At 50.1% G+C, this 23,307-nt stretch overlaps 2 protein-coding genes across 2 annotated transcripts in view; both read right to left on the minus strand.

The window, feature by feature from the left end:
• The window catches only part of lrp6 (low density lipoprotein receptor-related protein 6), a 30,143-nt gene extending 22,870 nt beyond the window's left edge, over window positions 1-7,273 (minus strand). The window contains exons 1-5 of the mRNA XM_036149258.1: window positions 6,910-7,273; window positions 5,185-5,581; window positions 2,737-2,934; window positions 2,467-2,663; window positions 1,131-1,265 (exon numbers count right to left, since the gene is read on the minus strand). Of these exons, the coding sequence (XP_036005151.1) occupies window positions 1,131-1,265; window positions 2,467-2,663; window positions 2,737-2,934; window positions 5,185-5,581; window positions 6,910-6,964 (982 nt within the window). The 5' untranslated portion in view covers window positions 6,965-7,273. The remainder of the gene's footprint in view (window positions 1-1,130; window positions 1,266-2,466; window positions 2,664-2,736; window positions 2,935-5,184; window positions 5,582-6,909) is intronic.
• A 3,485-nt stretch (window positions 7,274-10,758) lies between these two features.
• mansc1 (MANSC domain containing 1) lies at window positions 10,759-22,925 on the minus strand. The gene is made up of 4 exons (XM_012876721.3): window positions 22,593-22,925; window positions 19,688-19,977; window positions 18,999-19,139; window positions 10,759-13,912 (listed from the first exon to the last, which is right to left on the minus strand). The coding sequence occupies exons 2-4, from the start codon at window positions 19,929-19,931 to the stop codon at window positions 12,891-12,893; spliced, it is 1,407 nt and encodes a 468-aa protein (XP_012732175.2). The 5' UTR covers window positions 19,932-19,977; window positions 22,593-22,925; the 3' UTR covers window positions 10,759-12,890.
• Between the last annotated feature and the right edge of the window lie 382 nt (window positions 22,926-23,307).

Genomic DNA, 23,307 nt, shown 5'->3' on the forward strand with positions numbered 1-23,307 from the left:
TAACGTTCTAACCATGAAGCACCGGCATTAGGGAACGTTCCTGCTCCAGCAGGAACGCTGCGGTTCCTGCTGGAACAGGAACGTTCCCTAACGTTCTAACCATGAAGCACCGGCATTAGGGAACGTTCCTGCTGCTCTGGAACAGGAACGTTCCCTAATGTTCTAACCATGAAGCATCGGCATTAGGGAACGTTCCTGCTCCTCTGGAACAGGAACGTTCCCTAATGCCGGTGCTTCATGGTTAGAACATTCCCTAACGTTCTAACCATGAAGCACCGGCATTAGGGAACGTTCCTGCTCCAGCAGGAACGCTGCGGTTCCTGCTGGAACAGGAACGTTCCCTAACGTTCTAACCATGAAGCACCGGCATTAGGGAACGTTCCTGCTGCTCTGGAACAGGAACGTTCCCTAATGCCGGTGCTTCATGGTTAGAACGTTCCCTAACGTTCTAACCATGAAGCACCGGCATTAGGGAACGTTCCTGCTCCAGCAGGAACGCTGCGGTTCCTGCTGGAACAGGAACGTTCCCTAACGTTCTAACCATGAAGCACCGGCATTAGGGAACGTTCCTGTTCCTCTGGAATACTAACGTTCCCTAATGTTCTAACCATAAAGCAACAGCATTAGGGAACGTTCCTGCTGGAACAGGAACGTTCCCTAACGTTCTAACCATGAAGCACCAGCATTAGGGAACGTTCCTGTTCCTCTGGAATACTAACGTTCCCTAATGTTCTAACCATGAAGCACCGGCATTAGGGAACGTTCCTGCTGCTCTGGAACAGAAACGTTCCCTAACGTTCTAACCATGAAGCACCGGCATTAGGGAACGCTGCGGTTCCTGCTGGAACAGAAACGTTCCCTAACGTTCTAACCATGAAGCACCGGCACATTAGGGAACGTTCCTGCTCCTCTGGAACACAAACGTTCCCTAATGTTCTAAGGCAGGGACCGAGCAGAGACGAGCGCCGTTCTAACCATGGAACACAAACGTTCCCTAACGTTCTAACCATGAAGCAACAGCATTAGGGAACGTTCCTGCTCCTCTGGAACACAAACGTTCCCTAACGTTCTAAGGCAGGGACCGAGCGGAGACGAGCGCCGTTCTGCTGACATGTCTCCAGTGTTCTCACCGTCTCTGCAGGTTCTCTCGTCCTCCAGCAGCTGGACTCCGGTGGGACAGGCGCAGCGGTAGAACGGCCTGGTGGGCGCCAGCAGGCAGAGGTGGGAACATCCTCCGTTGTTCTGGGAGCAGGGCGTCGTTCTCGCTGGCAGAAACACAGTTAAACCGGGTTAAACAGAACCTGTCTGGTTTAAACTCAAGCTTAGAGTCAGGTGGGAGGTAGACGTGCAAACAGGTTCAGGTACGTCACAAAGGTTGAGACGAGGAAGACTTTAAAAAGATGCAGAAACAGGTTTTATGTGTTTGGAAACAGACTCGCTTAGGCAGATAGACCCACAGAGTCAGGTTTAGACCCACAGAGTCAGGTTTAGACCCACAGAGTCAGGTTTAGACCCACAGAGTCAGGTTTAGACCCACAGAGTCAGGTTTAGACCCACAGAGTCAGGTTTAGACCCACAGAGTCAGGTTTAGACCCACAGAGTCAGGTTTAGACCCACAGAGTCAGGTTTAGACCCTTAAAGTCAGGTTTAGACCCACAGGGTCAGGCTTAGACCCACAGAGTCAGGTTTAGACCCACAGAGTCAGGTTTAGGCCCCTTTAGGCGGGTTTAGACCCACAGAGTCAGGTTTAGGCCCGTAGAGACAGGTTTAGACTCACAGAGTCAGGTTTAGGCCCCTTTAGGCGGGTTTAGACCCACAGAGTCAGGTTTAGACTCACAGAGTCAGGTTTAGACTCACAGAGTCAGGTTTAGGCCCCTTTAGGCGGGTTTAGACCCACAGAGTCAGGTTTAGACTCACAGAGTCAGGTTTAGACTCACAGAGTCAGGTTTAGGCCCCTTTAGGCGGGTTTAGACCCACAGAGTCAGGTTTAGACCCACAGAGTCAGGTTTAGACCCACAGAGTCAGGTTTAGACCTGTTTAGGCAGGTTCAGACACGTAGAGGCAGGTTTAGAGCCGTAGGTGGGTTTAGGCAAGTTTAGACTAGAAGAGACAAATTTAGACTCAGCTTTAGACCCGTTTAGGCGGGTTTAGAGTTCTAGAGGCGGGTTTAGAGTCGTAGACTGAGGTTTAGACCCATTTAGGCGGCTTTAGACCTGTTTAGGCGGGTCCAGGCCCGTAGAATCTGGTTTAGATGCGCACAGAAAACAAATGAGGGCGGTATTACACATATTTAAACTATTTTAAATGGATTTAAATGGGTTTAAACGTGCGAGCTGCAGGTTTTAACTCAGTATCAGGAACTAACAGAATAAGTATTGTCAGATTAAACCCAGGCTCGGTTCTACAGCTTTGCTTTGTCCGGGTCAGCGGTTCCGGTTCTGTTACTTGAGGAGGCGGCGGACTCACAGACAGGCTGCCTCTTGGGGCTGAAGACGTGGAGGTCCATGGGGGAGAAGATGTGGGAGTGGACCACCTTCTGGTCCCGACCCGTCTGCTTCCTGCAGGAGTGGATGGAGTGGGTGTTCCAGTCGGTCCAGAACAGCGTGTCCTCGTACAGCGTCAGGGCGAAGGGGTGAGGCAGCTCCCCTTTCACCACCACCTCTCTGCAGGGACACCAGACCCGTCACGCTCCGCCCCGACCCAACAGAACCGCCCCCAGAACCCGGGCCGACCTACCTGGAGGAGCCGTCCAGGTCCGAGCGGTGGATGAAGTTGTGCTTGGCGTCGGCCCAGTAGAGCTTCTGCTGGCCGTAGTCCACCGTCAGCCCGTTGGGCCAGTGGATGTTCTGGTCCACCATCACCGAGCGGTTGGTTCCGTCCATCCCGGCCCGCTCGATCTTCGGAACCTCGCCCCAGTCGGTCCAGTACATGAACCTGAGGACGGAGACGGCTGAGTGAACGGCGACGCGGAGCTGGACCCGTCTCCAGCAGAACCTGGTGCTGATCCAGCAGAAACACCTCACAGGTTCTGCTCAGAGGCAGGACCCGCCCGGTACCAGCAGCTGCTACCTGACCCGTTAGGCAGCCCAGCTGGACCGGGCCCACAGTGTCCGTTGTGGTAGGTAACCAGAACCGGGGAGCTGCTGCAGCATTTCCACTGACCAGAACGGACCAGAACCAGACATTTACAGCAGTTGGTTCCGGATCAGAAAGGTTTAGCAACCAGAACCAGAAGGAATCAAGCATTCAGAATCAGAACCGATTTATTTCTTATGAACTAAAGGGACACTAAACCCGGTTCTGATCAGCCTTTCAGGAAACCAGAACCAAAGTCACCTGGTTCTGGTTCTCCGACCCAGAGAGACTGCGTCACGGCGCCGGTTCAGACGCAGAGCGGGTCGTGAATAGAACCGCAGACGGGCCTGACTCTAAACTAACAAATACATTACAGAACCCATTTATCCGGGTCCGAACGGGTTTCACCGTAATCCACCGGCACCCAGAACAAACAGCTGGGACGCAGCGCTGGTACCGTCCAAATGGACCTTCTGTCCTTTATGTCCAAACTGGATCCAGGTCCTACAGACCGGGTCCAGTTTCACTACGAGCAACAAGAAAGCAAGCCTCCGGCTGCTGGTCCGGTTCCGGATAAACCAGGAAGTGAAAGTTCTGGTTCTGCTGATCTCAGAACTTTTAAACCTCAAACACACAACATGCTCTGGGGAACCGGGCCCTGGGAAAAAGAACTCCAGCCCGCTGGGAAAGGTCCGTGTGGTTCTGATCCGTCTCCTCTGGGGTTCCCCACGGTTCCTTCCTAGGCCCCCTGCTTCTTTGCTGCTTATTACCCTGAGGAGTTAACGGAGGTCTGACCCGGGCTGAGCGGTACCGCTGGTCCACAGAACCAACGGTACCCCTGGTTCTGTGGACCAGCGGTACTGCTGGTTCTGTGGACCAGCTGTTGCTCCTCCTCTCAGAACTTTATGGGTTACTCAGTTTTACTCTCATTGCTTTGGTTCTGATCAGCTTTTATCGGCCCGGTCCACTCCTCGGTCCGGCCCGGTTGTTCTGCAGGTTCTACTAAGCAAATCGGATCCAAAAGGTTCTTTATTTCTCTCGCTAACCCGATTCAAAGAGTTCTGCGCTCTTCCCGGTTCTGTTCCTCAGCCCAGGTAGGCCGGTTCTGACGGAGCAGAATGCGAGGAGCCACGCTGCCGTCGAGGTCCGTCAGAACCGGCGGGGACACCTGATGAGGCAGAACCTTCCACAGAACATTTCTGAATTGGACCGTGTGTGTTTGGCAGAACCTGACCCGGGGTTCTGGGCTGCAGGTCAAACCGGGCCCTGACCCGCTCTCAGAGCAGAACTTCCTGGACCGCTCAGCTGTGGTGGCATTCAGAACACGGGAGGATGAACTGGACCAAAGGAAGCTCCTTTCAGAACCACCGCTCAGAATTTACTACAGAACCCTGAACTGGACCGCTCAGATACCACGGATACTACTGCAGAACCCAAACCAGCGCCGCAGCTCACGGTTCTGCTGATCACAGCCAGTCAGCAGAACGGTTCTGGACCATTGGACCACTATATTATACACTGGAGTGCTGATTTTGCTGAAAAACTGAAGCCACTGGCCGCCATCTTGCTACTCCCTACTCTCCCAGAATCTCACAGGATTTGGTTGCAACAACAAGCAGTTTTCTGGCTGAGTGAAAACGTTTCACAGGTAATTCTACAGTCAGTGGATGTACTAACACTATCAACTACTAGGAAATTAGGTGCTGAAATATGTTTTTGTATATTGTTATTTATATATTTATAAATGTTAAATATATATATTTAAATGAATAAAAAGCAAAATATTTCAGCACATGACTTTCTCAGTACTTGATAGTTTTAGAATATAACATTAAAGTATATGGCATTTGACATTTTAAAAGTCTTAAGCCCCCCCTGAACATGAGAAAATCCTCGTTATTCGATGCTGTAGCGCACATATTCCCTAGTTACTGGGGGGAAATAGGGAGTACCAATATGGCGGCTGGTGGCTTCAAAGCGACTCGTTCAAACAGACGGTGATTAGCACTCCAGTGTAGAATATAGCTCAGTGGTTCTGGACGGGTTTACCGGGTTCTGCTGCAGCCGATTGGCTGAGGCCGACCACAGAACAGAACCTTCTGGACTCACCCTCGTTCTGGATCCAGGGCGATGGCTCTGGGCTGGTCCAGCTCCTGCCAGAACAGAACCTTCCTCAGAGACCCGTCCAGCTCGGCCACCTCGATCCGGTTGGTGTCCGAGTCGGTCCAGTAGAGCTTCTTCCCCAGCCAGTCGCACGCCAGCCCGTCCGGCGCCGCCAGGCCCGGCACCACGGTCTGGGCCTGGCTGGCGCCGGACCGGTTGAAGAAGGTCCGTTTGATGGCCTCCTCGCTGACGTCGCTCCAGTAGATGAGGCCCTGGGCGTAGACGTAGTCCACGGCGGCGGCGTCCTCCAGCCCGCCCACCACCACCGTGGCGTTGGCCTTCTCGTGCGCCGCGTCCACCATCCGCAGGTCCCGCCGGTTAGCGTAGAGCAGCAGCGGCTCGCCTGCCGGTACCGGACACACAGGAAGTGTTAGCGCCAGACAGGAAGTGTTAGCGCCAGACAGGAAGTAGAGACACGGCACATTCAGAATAAAACACCGCGGACCCAGAACCCGGCGGAGAAAAGGTCCGGTCCGAATGTTCTGGGTTCATTTCAGGGACCGGAGGGGAAAGGAGGAGCTAACAGCCAGCAGACCAACCGGGCCGGTCCAGAACAACCAGAACCCAGCATGGAACACGGCCTAGAACCACTACTCTGGGAACGACCCGGATGGAACGTTCCAGGTTCAAGAACATGAACTGGACTCCAGGTCTGGGAATGTTTCCAAGGACTGCCGGGTTCTGGATGAACGGCTCACCCTGCAGCAGAACCAAGGTCCAACGGGCAGCAGAACCAAGGTCCAACGGGCAGCAGAACCAAGGTCCAACGGGCAGCAGAACCAAGGTCCACCCTGCAGCAAAACCAAGGTCCACCGTGAAGCAGAACCAAGGTCCACCGTGAAGCAGAACCAAGGTCCACCCTGCAGCAGAATGGGTTTTATTTATTATTCATGTAAAATCTACTGGCTGGAAATGGAAACGTGGAGATCAGCTGCAGCAAAACATCTCCAGACAAATAAATCAGAATGTTGATGGAACCATAACCCTGCTGGGTTCCTGAGAGAGGAACCCGACCCGGAGGTTCTGATGGAACCAGACCTGGAGGTTCTGATGGAACCTGACCCGGAGGTTCTGATGGAACCGATCCTGACCAGACTGGAGCTGATGGTCGAACACAGGCCGGACCGGTCCTCCTCCACAGGTCCAGGAACCATCTGGCCGTCAGGTTGGACCAGGACCTGCATGGAGGCTGCGGTCCTGCTGCAGCCTGGAGGTCCCTGCAGGGATCCAGGGCAGGATTGTTGCTGCCTTGCTGCCTGGCAGCACCGGGAACAGGCTGGATTTGAACCGGGAACGACGCGGTGTCCCGTTTGGGTCGGGATGAGCCCGGTAAACAGCCCGGTTAGCCAGCTGAGCAGAGCAGCTCCAGCCTGCTAGCCTAATGCTAACTAGCTTCCAGGACTCCTGTTGTTGTTCCCCACCTTCCCCCTCCGGTCCAAATGGGCAACTCGCGTTTCCGAACCCGACCCGAAACTGCACACGACCCCGCATCCAGCCCAGAACCGGGACCCGGGGCCGGATTTATGAGCAGAACTCCCGGGAAAAGTCTGGTCCAGAACCCATTAGCTGGAAGCTAACGTTAGCAGGGCCTGGAGCTCCACAGACAAAACCCGAATCCAGACGGAACCATCCCGACCCAATCGCCACCGACACCAGAACCCAGAACCTCACCTGAGATCAGCCAGCAGGAACCAAACAACAGCAGGATCCGAACACACATTCTCATCTTTCTCCCGATCCTGGGCCCAGCCGCCGCGGATCCTCAGCGGAGGATTCCCAGCATTCCCATCATGGCTGCGGCCGCTTCCTCGCAACGAAAACACGCTCAGCTCCGGTTCCGATCACACCCGGGTTCTCCCAGGTTCCATCACGGACTTATGAACGCTTCCTAGTCCGATCCACCGTCTCATATCTTCCCGCAGGATCCTCGGTGTCCTTCCGCTGCCAGAAAGTGCTGCTGGTCCTGGTGCTCCTCCTCCTCTTCCTCCTCTTCCTCGGCTCCGCTTTCTATTGTTGTTCTGCCGCTGCGTACTACCGCTGCGCGTTGCCGCTGCGCGTTGCCGCTGCGCACTGCCGCTGCGCGTTGCCGCTGCGCAATACCGCAAGCCCAACGCCGCAAACCACCGGCACCGCAAAGATCTCCGCATCCGCTCCGAATACCCAGGAGGGACGCTCTGACAACGCAGGGGCCAAAAATACACGGGGCCACAACACAGTGCAGAAAATACAAGGAGACAAGAATACTGGGGGCCATACAGGGGCCAAAAACACATGGGGCCAAAACACAGTGCAGAAAATACAAGGAGACAACAATGCTGGGGGCCACACAGGGGCCAAAAACACATGGGGCCAAAACACAGTGCTGAAAATACAAGGAGTCAAGAATGCTGGGGGCCATACAGGGGCCAAAAACACACAGAGCCCCAATACAGTGCTGAAAATACAAGGAGTCAAGAATGCTGGGGGCCACACAGGGGCCAAAAACACATGGGGCCACAACACAGTGCTGAAAATACAAGGAGACAAGAATGCCGGGGGCCACACAGGGGCCAAAAACACATGGGGCCACAACACAGTGCTGAAAATACAAGGAGACAAGAATGCCGGGGGCCACACAGGGGCCAAAAACGCACGGGGCCCCAATACAGTGCTGAAAATACAAGGAGTCAAGAATGCTGGGGGCCACACAGGGGCCAAAAACACATGGGGCCACAACATAGTGCTGAAAATACAAGGAGACAAGAATGCCGGGGGCCACACAGGGGCCAAAAACGCACGGGGCCCCAATACAGTGCTGAAAATACAAGGAGTCAAGAATGCTGGGGGCCACACAGGGGCCAAAACACACGGGGCCCCAACACAGTGGAGAAAATACAAGGAGACAAGAATGCTGGGGGCCACACAGGGGCCAAAAACACATAGGGCCCCAACACAGTGCTGAAAATAAAAGGAGACAAGAGCGCTGGGGGCCACACAGGGGCCAAAAACACACAGGGGCCACAACACAGACCTAAAAGACAAGGTGTCAGATGTTCTGTTTTGTTCCCCTGACTTCTCACCTGTTGGCATTCTGGCCCATTCTCCTGGACAGAACCAGCAGAACCGGGTCAGGTTGGTGGACTCTGTGGCCCCGTCTCTGTCCCCCACAGGTCTGCTGCTTCTCTGGGACCTTTGGTCCTCGTTGTCTCGGGTCTCTTTCTGACCCGCCTTAGCAGTAAAATCCGCACCAGAACCCGGTCATCCCGCTTTATTAGAACCTCGTGTTTGTGAGGCAGAACCGACTCAGATGTTCATTTTCAGACAGCCGCTCCAGATTTTCTGACCATTTTATTTAATTATTTTATGTATTTATCAGAGATATAAACACACCCATGTTTTAGTTTATAGAGAAAACACACAGGAATCTTTTTCAAAAATCACAATTTTTTAATCTTTACAACAAAACATTAAATGCCAAAGTTATGTGAAAGCATCACTTGACAAAACGGCACCAAACCACCACCATCCATGTGTCAACCTGAAACAGTGATCAGGCCGCTGCTGCCCCCTGCTGGAGAGGCGCCGCAGCAGCAGCCTGTCTGCCGTCTGAAACACACATCCAATACAAATATGTTTATTATAAGAAAATAGTGCGCTGCCAGTGTCCTCTGAGCTATCACAATCAGTCAGATATCTCTAAAGAAGCTGATCGTAGTTATCAAAATCACACAATACAATAGTGCATCAGTTTATAGAGGATTGCATCCATGGTTGGAATCCTCGTGGTGAAAATACAAAAACACACAGTGAACGTGACATCTACAGTGAACCTGTGGCTTCAGAGGTGACCACAGGCCCGTACGGCTGGAGAGGACATGCAGGAGCGTGCACGGCGAGTTCTGATCTCCATCAGGGTTCTCCACTACAGAAACTTCCTGAGTGTCAATGAGTTAAAGTATTGCTGCCTGGTCTTCCTCGTCAGGCTTTTACCAGGTTCACGTCCAAAGGTCTAAATCCTTTCTGAAGGTAAAGCTGCAAAGCAAATCAGCATCGAACATTTACAGTAAAATCAAAAGTGGATCAGAACTGCATCGTGGAGGCACACCGGTGAAGATGTGCTGCTCTCACAGCTCTCCTCCTCCAACCAGGAGATGAAGACCTCTGGTGCAGATGTTGGACTGGACCTTCTATGTCCTGTCTGTGAAAGCAACACAACTTCAGACTTCAACATGTGGCCAGAAACACCTAAAAGAATCTCACTAAGCTAGCCCCGACGTAGCGTTAATATTTCTTATTAGGAACAAATCCTGCAAGGTGGGCAGTTAGAAACACTCTCTGAGGGAACACTGATGAGAAGAACCTTAGTCCAAGTCCAGATCAGAGAGGGAGATGGAAATGCTTTAAAATGCTCCCTATTTAATGTAGCTAGTAGGGTTAAAATGGTTCTTAATAAAAACGTTACTAGTTAATTCATATTTCAGCTTTTCAGCCAGTCAACACTGGACCTTATTAATTACGTACTGAGGTCAAAGTCACTCACATTGGGACAACTGGTGATTCTGGCTGTCCTTATACATTAGTTAACTTTTTAGGCTCACTAGCTAACTAGTGGACATTTTTATTTACACGAGTTAACTTTACAGGGTAAACTGTTAAACTCATTAACGCTGCTTGTCCAGATCCGGACTTCCTGTTAGAAGAGACTCTCTGCCTCACTGGAACATTGCTGGTAAAGTTGCAGTACGGCTACAACCATACATCCAGCTCATGGGACGAGACTAGATGCTAGCGGCACCAGGTTGATGAGAATCAGAGGAGATTTTAGCTAGAATTTTGGGAAAACCAAAGACCTCCATTTTTGTTCTCACCTGCAGAGTAAATGTTTCTCAAACCACAGGCCATATTTGAAAGAAGTTGTAATCCGTTCCGTCCAGGACTGACCCGTCCACGTATCGTGTCTTTGATGCTCATCATAAACTGTTATAAAATATCTCTGTTATGTATATAATTATCCAGTTCACGTTTTCAGCCAGAGATGGTAAAATCCTAGCCTCGTGAGACCATCCTGATCTCGCGAGTTTTCAAGGTTTCACTCGCAGATCAGTCTGGCTACTCTCCGTTGAAGAAAATTTGGAGCCGTTCACCAAACGAACGTCCAATCAGCGTTGGCTTTGAGGCGGGTTGAGGTGTGACGCAACGGGAAGCGCAACAGTTCAGTCTAAAGAACATGGCGGCTTCAGCCGATGAAACTAGCGTTAGCGTGGCTATCGAGCAAGTTTTATCGGAATTACAGAGTATTTCTTTGCTGAGCTAACGAGCCTTTACCTGCAGCAGCAAGAGTAGCTTGGCTTGTGGTTGTGTTTTCGTCGTCGCTCTGTTACGAGCGACGACGAATCTGATTGGTTTATTTGGCCCGTCTATCACCAACATAGGCCAATCAGCTAACCAGTATTTTCGCCCCTTCCCAAAATTACTTCAACGGAAGGTTTCCAGATGGATATGCGGAGCAAATCTATCTGGCGGAGTCAGGTAAGTAAAATCCGGCCTGGACTGGAAAAAAATATGAAATAGCACTAACAACCTCTGATGCACTAGCTAACTTTTCCGCTGTTAGCAGATAACTGTAGTGTTATTAGCAGCTAACTGTGGTGCTATTAGCAGCATAGCTTAACGCTGTTAGCAGCTAACTTTTCCGCTGTTAGCAGATAACTGTAGTGTTTATAACAGCAAAGTTTAGTCCTGTTAGCAAATAACTGTGGTGCTATTAGCAGCATAGCTTAACGCTGTTAGCAGCTAACTGTGGAGCTGTTAGCAGCTAACTGTGGTGCTATTAGCAGCTAACTGTGGTGCTATTAGCAGCATAGCTTAACACTGTTAGCAGATAACTGTGGCACTGTTAGCAGCTAACTGTGGTGCTATTAGCAGCTAACTGTGGTGCTATTTGCAGCGAAGTTTAGCGTTGTTAGGGGCTCACTGTGGTGCTATTAGCAGCATAGCTTAACGCTGTTAGCAGATAACTGTGGTGCTATTAGCAGCATAGCTTAACACTGTTAGCGGCTAACTGTGGCGGTGTTAGCAGCTAACTGTGGCGCTGTTAGCAGCTAACTGTGGTGCTATTAGCAGCATAGCTTAACGCTGTTAGCAGATAACTGTGGCGCTGTTAGCAGCAAAGTTGAGCGCTGTAAGGGGCTCACTGTAGTGCAGGCAGCATCTTATAAATCAAACCATTTCCATCCCCGTCCCTGGTCTGAATTCAAATCAGACCCTTCCCTCTGGAGGCTGAACTTGTTTTATCAGTGGATTTATTATCAATAAATAAATAAACCAATTCCTATTAGTTTAGGATTAAAATCACCTAAATATAGTTCAAGAAGTCTTCACTGGTTTGATGTTTGGAAAACCTTTCACAGTTTTGGTTCCTTATCAGAAATTACCACATATTTGTACATAAATTTAAAATGTGTCAATATTTTAAGATACTTTGCTCAGAAATTAAAATATTTTCAGTTTAACATGAATAATCTTAAATTAACTCCACACTGACAGCTTGGAGTTAAAAACAGTAACTGTTAATAAATTGAATTAACAGAAAGAAAGACGACACTTTGTGTTCATTGTTATAACTGCAAGGTCAAATCAATAAACTGATCATAGATTAGAGCATTATGTTTGTGTTTAAAGTCCTCATTAAATCAGATCTTAACAGAACAATCTTTAAAATCATTAAAAATGACTTAACTGATTTTCTGCATCCATTCTTCCTAGAATCTGATAACTTCTTGTCTACTCTGTGTCCAATGAAATTCTTTGACAGTCCGTTGGCGTTAAGGTGCGTTCACATTGAACGTGAAGGCCAAGCGACAGATTTACATGATATCCCTACGCACAGGTGCCACATAGGAGCGGTGTGACGCAAAGCGACACTATGCAAAGCCTCCGAGGGAATTCTAGCGACGTAAAACATGCAATTAAAGTGAAGCCAGAGCGACACAACACCTGCAATGGATTCAAAGCTACAGTTGTTGGAGTTGAAAAAGATAAAATTTTGTGTCTTGTCACACCGCAACAGCCAATAAGGAACCGGATGTGGCTGTGATGTGGGGTGAAGCACTGCAGCGAAGACAAAGTAGTTTTCATTCAACATGGAAGATAAGCTGATAGTGGCGGTTTGTGGTCTCAACCAGTTATTACTACTGAGACAAATCCAGAATGGACCAAGCCTGGTGAAGCGTGAGTGAGGCTGGAGTGGCAGTTAAGTGAAAGCGTCACAAGATGGCGCTGTTGTACCATTGAATTTCTGGCTTGTTGCCAGCTGTGCATTTGCTGTTGCCAACTGAGCGAATGGCCGGCGATAATGTCAGGCGAGGGACAGCAAGCAAAAGTGGCACATTTTTTTGTCACGCTAATGGGAACGCACCTTCACGTTTAGCAGGTCACGGGACCTAACAAATAAAAAAAGTGTGAGTGGTACCTTATTTAAACAAACAGAAGTGAATCATGCTCCATAAACTGCTTCTAGAGGACTTTAAAGGCAAACAAACCAAGTCTAACCAATCAAAGAGCAGGATTCTCCACAGCCTTTGTAAAAAAAAAGGCGTGAGGAGACAATCCAGAGACGTGCAGTTAAGAACTTAAACAACCTTAAATAAAGCAGGCATGGTGGATTTTCCCACTTAAATCTCATAGTGAAGGTCGTTGAGCTCCAGTCTGGTGTAATGTCGCCGGTCAAAGGACTCCATTGCCTTCCGGCCACCCACAGCCAGGGCCAGCGTGAGCACTGCCAGTCCCAAAACCATGAAGGCCACCACACCACCCTTCAATACCCCCTGCTCCGCTACCACCTTCCCCTGACTGGAGCTGGAGTTCAGATTAGCGTGACCAGGCTGAAAGTTTGGGTGAGACTGAAGGGTGTCTTTGGGAATGATGATCAGACTCGGGGGTTGAGCCGTCGCGGTGGTGGTTGGTTCGGTGGTGGAGATGCTGGTGGTACGTTGAGTGGTTGTGGGAGATGTGGAAGTCATGGTGGTTGTAGTGGTAGTGGTGGTTGTAGTTGGACTCGTAGTTGTAGTTGGACTTGTAGTTGTAGTTGGACTCGTGGTTGTAGTTGGACTTGTAGTTGTAGTTGGTCTCCTGGTTGTAGAAACAGTGTGACTGGTCATGGGGAAGGTGGCTGCAGTAGTGGTAGCAATGGTTGTACTGGTGGTCTTGGTGGTTGGGGACACAGTGGTGACTGTAGCTGAGGTTGTAGTTTCTGGAAAGCTAATAATTTCATGCTCCACCTTCTTGCTTTCTGTTTGAGCGAGATGTGAGGTCGTGGAGCTCAAAGCTGCTAGGGTGGTGGTGGTGGTGATGGATAGATGAGATTTTCCTTTCTTGGTGGTTTTGTTTTGCTTCTTGGTGGTTTTGTTGGGTTTTCTGGAGGTGAAGACAGGAGAAGGTCCCATAGTGGTTCTTGGGGCTGTAGTAGTAGTGGTGGTTGGTGGAGTGCCTGGAGGCGCTGTGGCAATGATGATGATGGGTGGGGGAGGTTCTGTAGTGGAGGGCAGTGGTGGTGCGGTGGTTGGTGTGCTGGTTGTGCTGGTGGGTTGGGTTGTTGTTGGTGTAGTTGGTGCTGATGTGGTGGTGGTGGTGCTGGTGGTAGTCTGTACAGTGGTTGTCATGGTCTCAGGTCTCCGAGTGGGTGGATGACCTAATCCTGTGCAGAGGAGAGAAAAAAGTGATAGGACAATTTTGGTCACATGAGGGCAGATGAGGGCAGAACAGCATTGCAGTGTGAGAAACTGTGGACCTGCGGCTCCCTCCGAACACCCTAATAGAGTCAGGACTGTGCATCAGCGGTCGCCATGATCAGTGCTGTCCGAATAGTGCAGTCAGTAAGGAAGGAGGCAGGGAAAGGAGCCTGGATGCTTCCTCCCACGCTAGTTTTGTCTAGGGACATTACAACGTCCCTTACCAGCTCTAAGAAGCCTTAAAGTATCCCACAATCCTTTGTGTGACATGACGTATCAGCACAGCCCCCACATGGAAATCAATGAAAATGTCCGGAGAGGAGTCCGCGCACTTTGTAGTTTATTTTCAGAAGGCTGAAGGCCTGGATTTGACTCTATGTGCGTTTCCATCATGTAATGACGTCAGAGTCAAAGGTTGTGCCAATGTCTCAATTGGCACAACCTTTGGTGCAAAAAACCTACTGGTGCAAACGAGCCATAAGGAATCCCACAATCCTTTGCGTGACAACATATAAGCACAGGACACCTCACAGAAATGATCAAAAGTGTCTGGAGAGACGTTGGCACCATTTTGGGTGGACTGAAGTGATGGTAGGTCAATGGGTAACGCTAGTATGATGACATTATTGCTTCACCTGTACTCTGTGTGACACATGCAAACGTACACGCCTTCACATGTTTTGGTTTGTGTAATGAGAGCTGTAGCTGTTAGCTACGTTGTCTAGCTTGTGTCTTTTGTTGTTGATGTTCGGAAGGCTGCAGGCCTGGATTTGACTAGCATCATCCAAGCGTGTTTCTGTCGCCTAATGACTTATGGGTTAAATGCTGTCGGAAATCGGTATTGCAGTCCTTTCCTCCCCACAATAGAGTTTCATTCCATTTCTAGTCGGACCTTGGAAATCCTGGTGTCAGTGAAAATCAACTGTAGCAGCTGCTGTATTCTGACTTTTCCCTCGGGAAGTCGGAGAAAATGTTTAAGGCCGATTGTCGGATCCAACATGGCACCTCCTCGCATCAACAACACTGAGCTGTGATAAAAGATGTTTATTTTACAAGAAACAGCTGTAAGAGTCTGTCTAAAATCAATGCTACATGTAGCGGCTGCAACTCTGAACCAAACAAATTAAAAGTGCTGTGTGCATGTGGAAAGAACAGCTTTAAAGGACGTTTATAAGAGGTTCTATGAACAAAACAACAGTTTTCCTGGCCGTCGCTCTTCTGGAACCTTCTGGAATCTTCTAACCTTTTGTTTTTATTTTGGAATCCCGACTTTCCGACTGTATTATCTGGAATGCTTTTTATGCAGGTTTACCCCATTCCAACCTCCAATTTTAATTTTCTGAGGCAAATGGAATGCAACATTACCGCTGACCTCAAGAAAGGTCAAGGAACAGGAGCTAGGAACAGGAGATAGGAACAGGAGCTAAGAACAGGAGCTAGGAACAGGAGCTAGGAACAGGAGCTAGGAACAGGAACTAAGAACAGGAGCTAGGAACAGGAACTAAGAACAGGAGCTAGGAACAGGAACTAAGAACAGGGGCTAGGAACAGGAGCTAGGAAAAGGAACTAAGAACAGGAGCTAGGAACAGGAACTAAGAACAGGGGCTAGGAACAGGAGCTAGGAACAGGAGCTAGGAATAGGAGCTAGGAACAGGAGCTAAGAACAGGAGCTAGGAACAGGAACTAGGAACAGGAGCTAGGAACAGGAACTAGGAACAGGAGCTAGGAACAGGAGCTAGGAACAGGAACTAAGAACAGGAGCTAGGAACAGGAACTAAGAACAGGAGCTAGGAACAGGAACTAAGAACAGGGGTTAGGAACAGGAGCTAGGAACAGGAGCTAGGAACAGGAGCTAGGAACAGGAACTAAGAACAGGAGCTAGGAACAGGAACTAAGAACAGGAGCTAGGGACAGGAACTATGAACAGGAGCTAGGTACAGGAGCTAGGAACAGGAGCTAAGAACAGGAGCTAGGTACAGGAGCTAGGAACAGGAGCTAAGAACAGGAGCTAGGAACAGGAACTAGGAACAGGGGGTAGGAAAACGAGCTAGGAACAGGAGGTAGGAACAGGAACTAAGAACAGGAGCTAGGGACAGGAACTATGAACAGGAGCTAGGTACAGGAGCTAGGTACAGGAGCTAGGAACAGGAGCTAAGAACAGGAGCTAGGTACAGGAGCTAGGAACAGGAGCTAAGAACAGGAGCTAGGAACAGGAACTAGGAACAGGAGGTAGGAAAACGAGCTAAGAACAGGAGCTAGGTACAGGAGCTAGGAACAGGAGCTAAGAACAGGAGCTAGGAACAGGAGCTAGGAACAGGAACTAAGAACAGGAGCTAGGAACAGGAACTAAGAACAGGAGCTAGGGACAGGAACTATGAACAGGAGGTAGGAACAGGAACTAAGAACAGGGGCTAGGAACAGGAGCTAGGAAAAGGAACTAAGAACAGGAGCTAGGTACAGGAGCTAGGTACAGGAGCTAGGTACAGGAGCTAGGAACAGGAGCTAAGAACAGGAGCTAGGTACAGGAGCTAGGAACAGGAGCTAAGAACAGGAGCTAGGAACAGGAACTAGGAACAGGAGGTAGGAAAACGAGCTAGGAACAGGAGGTAGGAACAGGAGCTAGGAACAGGAACTAAGAACAGGAGCTAAGAACAGGAGCTAAGAACAGGAGCTAGGTACAGGAGCTAGGAACAGGAGCTAGGAACAGGAACTAGGAACAGGAGGTAGGAAAACGAGCTAGGAACAGGAGGTAGGAACAGGAGCTAGGAACAGGAACTAAGAACAGGAGCTAAAAACAGGAGCTAAGAACAGGAGCTAGGTACAGGAGCTAGGAACAGGAGCTAGGAACAGGAACTAAGAACAGGAACTAAGAACAGGAGCTAGGAACAGGAACTAAGAACAGGAGCTAGGGACAGGAACTATGAACAGGAACTAGGAACAGGAACTAGGAACAGGAACTATGAACAGGAACTATGAACAGGAGCTAGGAACAGGAGCTAGGAACAGGAACTAAGAACAGGAGCTAGGAACAGGAGCTAAGAACAGGAACTAAGAACAGGAGCTAGGAACAGGAACTAAGAACAGGAGCTAGGAACAGGAACTAGGAACAGGAACTAGGAACAGGAACTAGGAACAGGAACTATGAACAGGAGCTAGGAACAGGAGCTAGGAACAGGAACTAAGAACAGGAGCTAGGAACAGGAGCTAGGAACAGGAACTAAGAACAGGAGGTAGGAACAGGAACTAAGAACAGGGGCTAGGAAAAGGAGCTAGGAAAAGGAACTAAGAACAGGAGCTAGGTACAGGAGCTAGGTACAGGAGCTAGGTACAGGAGCTAGGAACAGGAGCTAAGAACAGGAGCTAGGTACAGGAGCTAGGAACAGGAGCTAAGAACAGGAGCTAGGAACAGGAACTAGGAACAGGAGGTAGGAAAACGAGCTAGGAACAGGAGGTAGGAACAGGAGCTAGGAACAGGAACTAAGAACAGGAGCTAAGAACAGGAGCTAGGAACAGGAACTAAGAACAGGAGCTAAAAACAGGAGCTAAGAACAGGAGCTAGGTACAGGAGCTAGGAACAGGAGCTAGGAACAGGAACTAAGAACAGGAACTAAGAACAGGAGCTAGGAACAGGAACTAAGAACAGGAGCTAGGGACAGGAACTATGAACAGGAACTAGGAACAGGAACTAGGAACAGGAACTATGAACAGGAGCTAGGAACAGGAGCTAGGAACAGGAACTAAGAACAGGAGCTAGGAACAGGAGCTAAGAACAGGAACTAAGAACAGGAGCTAGGAACAGGAACTAAGAACAGGAGCTAGGAACAGGAACTAGGAACAGGAACTAGGAACAGGAACTAGGAACAGGAACTATGAACAGGAGCTAGGAACAGGAGCTAGGAACAGGAACTAAGAACAGGAGCTAGGAACAGGAGCTAAGAACAGGAGCTAGGTACAGGAGCTAGGAACAGGAACTAAGAACAGGAGCTAGGAACAGGAACTAAGAACAGGAGCTAGGAACAGGAACTAAGAACAGGAGCTAGGAACAGGAACTAAGAACAGGAGCTAGGAACAGGAGCTAAGAACAGGAACTAGTAACAGGAGGTAGGAACAGGAGCTAGGAACAGGAGGTAGGAACAGGAGCTAGGAACAGGAACTAAGAACAGGAGCTAGGAACAGGAGCTAGGAACAGGAACTAAGAACAGGAGCTAGGAACAGGAGCTAGGAACAGGAACTAAGAACAGGAGCTAGGAACGGGAGCTAAGAACAGGAGCTAAAAACAGGAGCTAAGAACAGGAGCTAGGAACAGGAGCTAGGAACAGGAACTAGTAACAGGAGGTAGGAACAGGAGCTAGGAACAGGAACTAAGAACAGGAGCTAGGAACAGGAGCTAGGAACAGGAACTAAGAACAGGAGCTAGGAACAGGAGCTAGGAACAGGAACTAGTAACAGGAGGTAGGAACAGGAGCTAGGAACAGGAGGTAGGAACAGGAGCTAGGAACAGGAACTAAGAACAGGAGCTAGGAACAGGAGCTAGGAACAGGAACTAAGAACAGGAGCTAGGAACGGGAGCTAAGAACAGGAGCTAGGAACGGGAGCTAAGAACAGGAGCTAGGAACAGGAGGTAGGAACAGGAGCTAGGAACAGGAACTAAGAACAGGAGCTAGGAACAGGAGCTAAGAACAGGAACTAAGAACAGGAGCTAGGAACAGGAGCTAGGAACAGGAACTAAGAACAGGAGCTAGGAACAGGAACTAGTAACAGGAGGTAGGAACAGGAGCTAGGAACAGGAACTAAGAACAGGAGCTAGGAACAGGAACTAGGAACAGGAACTAGGAACTAAGAACAGGAGCTAGGAACAGGAACTAGTAACAGGAGGTAGGAACAGGAGCTAGGAACAGGAACTAAGAACAGGAGCTAGGAACAGGAACTAGGAACAGGAACAGGAGCTAGGAACAGGAGCTATGGGCTGTAATTAGAACATTTCAGACGGAGCCCACATGAAGAACCATGAGGTCAATGTTACAGGAAACACATTAGTGGGACGACTTTCACCTTTGTAGATGTTGTAGGTGTTGGTGTCTTCAGGAACCTCCATCAGAGGACAGTCCAACTCAGTGGGACAGTGGAACAGGAAGCAGTTATCTTCATTGGCCCGCTTGTTAGCTTTGAACGTGGCCATGTTGCACCAAGAACCTTCAGAAAAACAAAGGTGGCGTCTTTTTTAGTGACATTATCCGGTTACAGCTTACACTCTTCACTGCTGGACAGAGATCAACGCAGTAAACCCGTTTGGCTGCTTGCCCTCTCCAGTCTTAGAACCAGACCATTTCTTTAGCAGAACCTCTAAAAAACACTGAGAGCTTAAAGCTGGATGTGTTTCTGTAACAACACAGCTAGCGTCACAGTGACAACTGCTGCAGGAACTATTACTGCTTAGAACGTCACAGAACATCTAGTGTAACCCAGTCACCATCTCTACTCTGACCAAATGTCAGCCTCTGAACTCCTTCATGACCAAACATCTTGTTTCCATTCTCCACTCAAAGCTGTGTGGATCTGCAGTTCTACGAGCCGTTGTGGGACTGGACTGCTTCTTCACTCAGGTTCAGTCCAGCGCTTCTTCCTGATCATTTTCAGTAAAATCAGCCGTTCAAACACGATGAATCATGAATCAGTGCTATGGCGACACACAGCAGAGATCCAACAGAACCGGTCTGATACCTGCGACATGCGGGTCTCACCTGTTCGGACCTCCTTGGTGCAGCAGGCCTGGAAACACTCCTGTGATTGGTTGGTGCGGGTCGTCATGGTTATCGCCTCTCTGTTCAGAGCCAGCCTGACGTTGACGGCGGCGCCCTGATACTGCCTGTAGGAACACTTCTTCGGTTCCAGAGCCGAAGCAGGAAGTGACATCGCCACCATCAGGAGCGCGACGGCGGAGACCAGCAGACCGGGCAAAGGTCGGAGGTCAGCCGGAGGAGTCATAGCTGGAGATGAGAGATGGCCTCAGAACAGAGATCCAGTAGAGGTTCTGCAGAGGGAGAGCAGAGCGCAATGAGTTCCTCCGTTACTCTCAGAAAAACACCGAGAGACGAGCCGCCCCTCAGAACCAGAACATTAAACATGAGCTGGATCCAGGAGGGCCGGCCCGCTCAGTCAGAACCGCGACTGCAGCCTTCAGCGCATCTTCAAACGGTCCACGTCCCAGATCTGTCGCCTCCTCAGCGAGCAGCCACAAAGAGAACCGGATCAGAACCGGAGCGGGGAGGAAAATAGAAAGCTAAAAATGGACGTGCTCCAGAAGGAGGAGACGAGGCGGATCCATTTTTAGACGCTTTCATCCGGGTCACAGGAGCAGGCAGGTAGAAGGAGAAGAAGTAAAAACAGCTTTCACATCAAACTGTGGGGAGATGGATGGATCAGAACCAAAGTTCTGCTGCCGTCTAAAAATACCGCTGCAGGCCAACAGAACCAGAACACCCAGAACCTGAGCGCAGGTAGCAGCAGCAACTCACCGCTTCCTCAGAATCTCTGCAGCTCTGCGGGTCCACAGTCCGGTCTGCAGGACTTTAACCCGCGAGGAACGCGCTGGCCCGGTTCCCTATCAGAATACGCTGGCCCGGTTCCCTATCAGAACACGCTGGCCCGGTTCCCTATCAGAACACGCTGGCCCGGTTCCCTATCAGAACGCCTCAGCAGCTGATAACGTCCAGACACCACTACCTCTATAGTCCAGCTGATATCAGCAGAATCCTGATGGGCTGACGGTTCTGAGCCCAGTTTGAAACGCTGTCACTTTTCAATGGACTCTGACTCTGGTTCTGATCCGGTCACACATTTATCTACACGGGAAGAGGTTCTGTATTTTTAAAGGTTCTCCATGAACTTAAAAGAACTCAGAGTGAGAGAGGAACCATCAGGACCCGCAGGCCCGGCCCGGCCCAGTCCATCAGCTGGTTCCGTGAGTCTAGCACAGGTGGTGTTTAGTCCATCTGCCCCAGAACTTCTCTCCATATCAACCAAGAAGCCCCGGCAATGGTTCTGGTTCTGGTTCTGGAAGCTAAGCCTGTAAATGTTCCTCCTAACATCCAGAATGACTCTCAGTGCTCCAGTCAGAACACGGCCTGATGCCCGACCCTGTTCTGATCCAGATCTAAGAGGAACAGAACCGCAGCTCCCACAGGGTCAGTAAGGAACCAGTCAGAACCCGACCCGGCTGGATGGACTCGGATGGAGCTCATAAAAACCCGCTGTGGGAACAAAACTGACACAGAAATCTGTAGAACGGTTCTGAAGGAAGGTTCTCCTGAACTGGGTCGTTCTCCTGGTCACTGAGAACCTTGGTGAGCAAATCCTGCTGGTTCTCCAGTTCTGGAGGATGGTTAACCAGACCCAGTATGGTGGGGCGTAACCGGGCCGGGTTCCTGGTTCCCTCTGGTTCCCTCTGAAGCAAAGGTCAGAACCCAAACGGCTCATCTCACACAAAGTAAACAACGTTTATTCTGAGAACCACGGAAAGCGGCCCGAGTTCCACTGCGGGTCCCTGTACCACCGTTTCAGAACCTTCTAAACCCAAATAAAAAAGGACATTATTACAGAACCACAGAAAGATTTTTTTTTTTTTTTACCTACGATCCATTTTTTGGCTCATGCAATACCCGTATGGTTCCCTCACAGAACCTACCAGCTCAGTAAGGTTCTGACAGAGGGGTTCTGTGTTTTTGTTCGCACTGAATGCCTTCAGCTGCCTTAGAACCTGTGGACCGTCCCACATGGGGCCCATTTTTACATTCATTTTGGAGAGGGGCCCACACAGATGTTAAAGATGGGGCCCTCATAGGTTCCCTTTATCTTTCTCAGATAGGGCCCTCATAGGTTCCCTTTATCTTTCTCAGATAGGGCCCTCATAGGTTCCCTTTATCTTTCTCAGATAGGGCCCTCATAGGTTCCCTTTATCTTTCTCATATGGGGCCCTCATAGGTTCCCTTTATCTTTCTCAGATAGGGCCCTCATAGGTTCCCTTTATCTTTCTCATATGGGGCCCTCATAGGTTCCCTTTATCTTTCTCAGATGGGGCCCTCATGGGTTCCCTTTATCTTTCTCAGATGGGGCCCTCATAGGTTCCATTTATCTTTCTCAGATGGGGCCCTCATAGGTTCCCTTTATCTTTCTCATATGGGGCCCTCATAGGTTCCCTTTATCTTTCTCAGATGGGGCCCCTTACAGCTCATAGCTTATCTCCATCAGTCCATGGGGTCAATATGGAACCTGTCCCCCAGGGGCCCCACTCAGTCACCCGTATGGGTCCCAATCAGCCTGACAGCAGCTGAGCCAATGAGGACTAAACTGTTCCCTAGAAGACTTTCAGACCTGAGGGGTCAGACGCTGCTGATCTGGTCCTAGTGAGATGAACCCGGTCCAGTCGGTTCGGTTCGCAGTTCTACCAGCAGCAGGAGTTCTATTCATATTTCCGGGTCTCTTTGTTTCTGTTCACAATAAATTCTGGATTTCTCCGGATTCTTGGAAAATAAAACATTTAAAATCTGCCCATTTAACTGGTCGGTACTGGTCGGTACTGGCCGGTACCGGGACAAACTGGTGCGGGTTTGGACCTGAACCGGAACACAAAGCAGCGACGATCTCTACCTGGACGGTCAGCGGGGACTCCGTTCACCTCAGCCCGGCCTCCATCGTCCTCCGTCGGTCAGCGTGGGGGCGGATGAGTCGCTGGAGGAGTCCAGCAGCTCCGGTTCCGAAGCGGTTCAGATCCAGTCGGCGGTGTCAGCCATCCCAGGACGACATGACGGGGTCCAAATAAAGGCGGCGGCAGGAACGAGCGGAGATCCCGGTGTGTTCAGCGGGGATGAGCGGAGGAAAGCAGCACGGTGTGGCCGCTCAGAGAGCCTGGAAGGCGGCCAGCAGCTGCTCTCTGCCTCCGGAGGGTGGCGGCGGCGGATGGTGCGCAGGAGCTGCTGCTCTGACCCATTTTAGTCTTTGTCCTCTGGAAGGGGGAGGGAAGCGCCTGCACCCCCAGCCAGAGCCGAGCAAGCCCCGAGAAATATCAGAAAAGCTCACATGAACTATTAGAAAGGTGATCTATGGTCCTCGGTGACTGGAAATGTTAGAATAAAAGGTTTATATAATAATACAATAAACGGGCTGATCAATAATTAAATAATCTGATGGAGAAAACATCTGAAGGAGAAGATGGTCTCCATGTAGAAACCAGTATCTGAGTATGGAAGGCCGTCAATGCCTTAAATACAACATCCTGAACCTACAGCAGAGAAAACATCAATGCATTATTTAATTAACCAGGGCTGGCCCCAGGATGCACGGGGCCCCAGGATGATTAGGGGCC

This window comes from Fundulus heteroclitus, chromosome 17 (genome assembly GCF_011125445.2).
Source record: "Fundulus heteroclitus isolate FHET01 chromosome 17, MU-UCD_Fhet_4.1, whole genome shotgun sequence".
In the NCBI taxonomy this organism is placed as follows: domain Eukaryota; kingdom Metazoa; phylum Chordata; class Actinopteri; order Cyprinodontiformes; family Fundulidae; genus Fundulus; species Fundulus heteroclitus.

Excerpts from the sequence above, each read along its gene's own strand:
- mansc1 (XM_012876721.3), bottom strand. The coding sequence starts at position 19,931 with ATGACTCCTCCGGCTGACCTCCGACCTTTGCCCGGTCTGCTGGTCTCC. Across the intron at positions 19,140-19,687 it reads CACCAAGGAGGTCCGAACAG|GTTCTTGGTGCAACATGGCC; the intron begins GTGAGACCCGCA and ends GTTTTTCTGAAG. Across the intron at positions 13,913-18,998 it reads CACCTACAACATCTACAAAG|GATTAGGTCATCCACCCACT; the intron begins GTGAAAGTCGTC and ends TCCTCTGCACAG.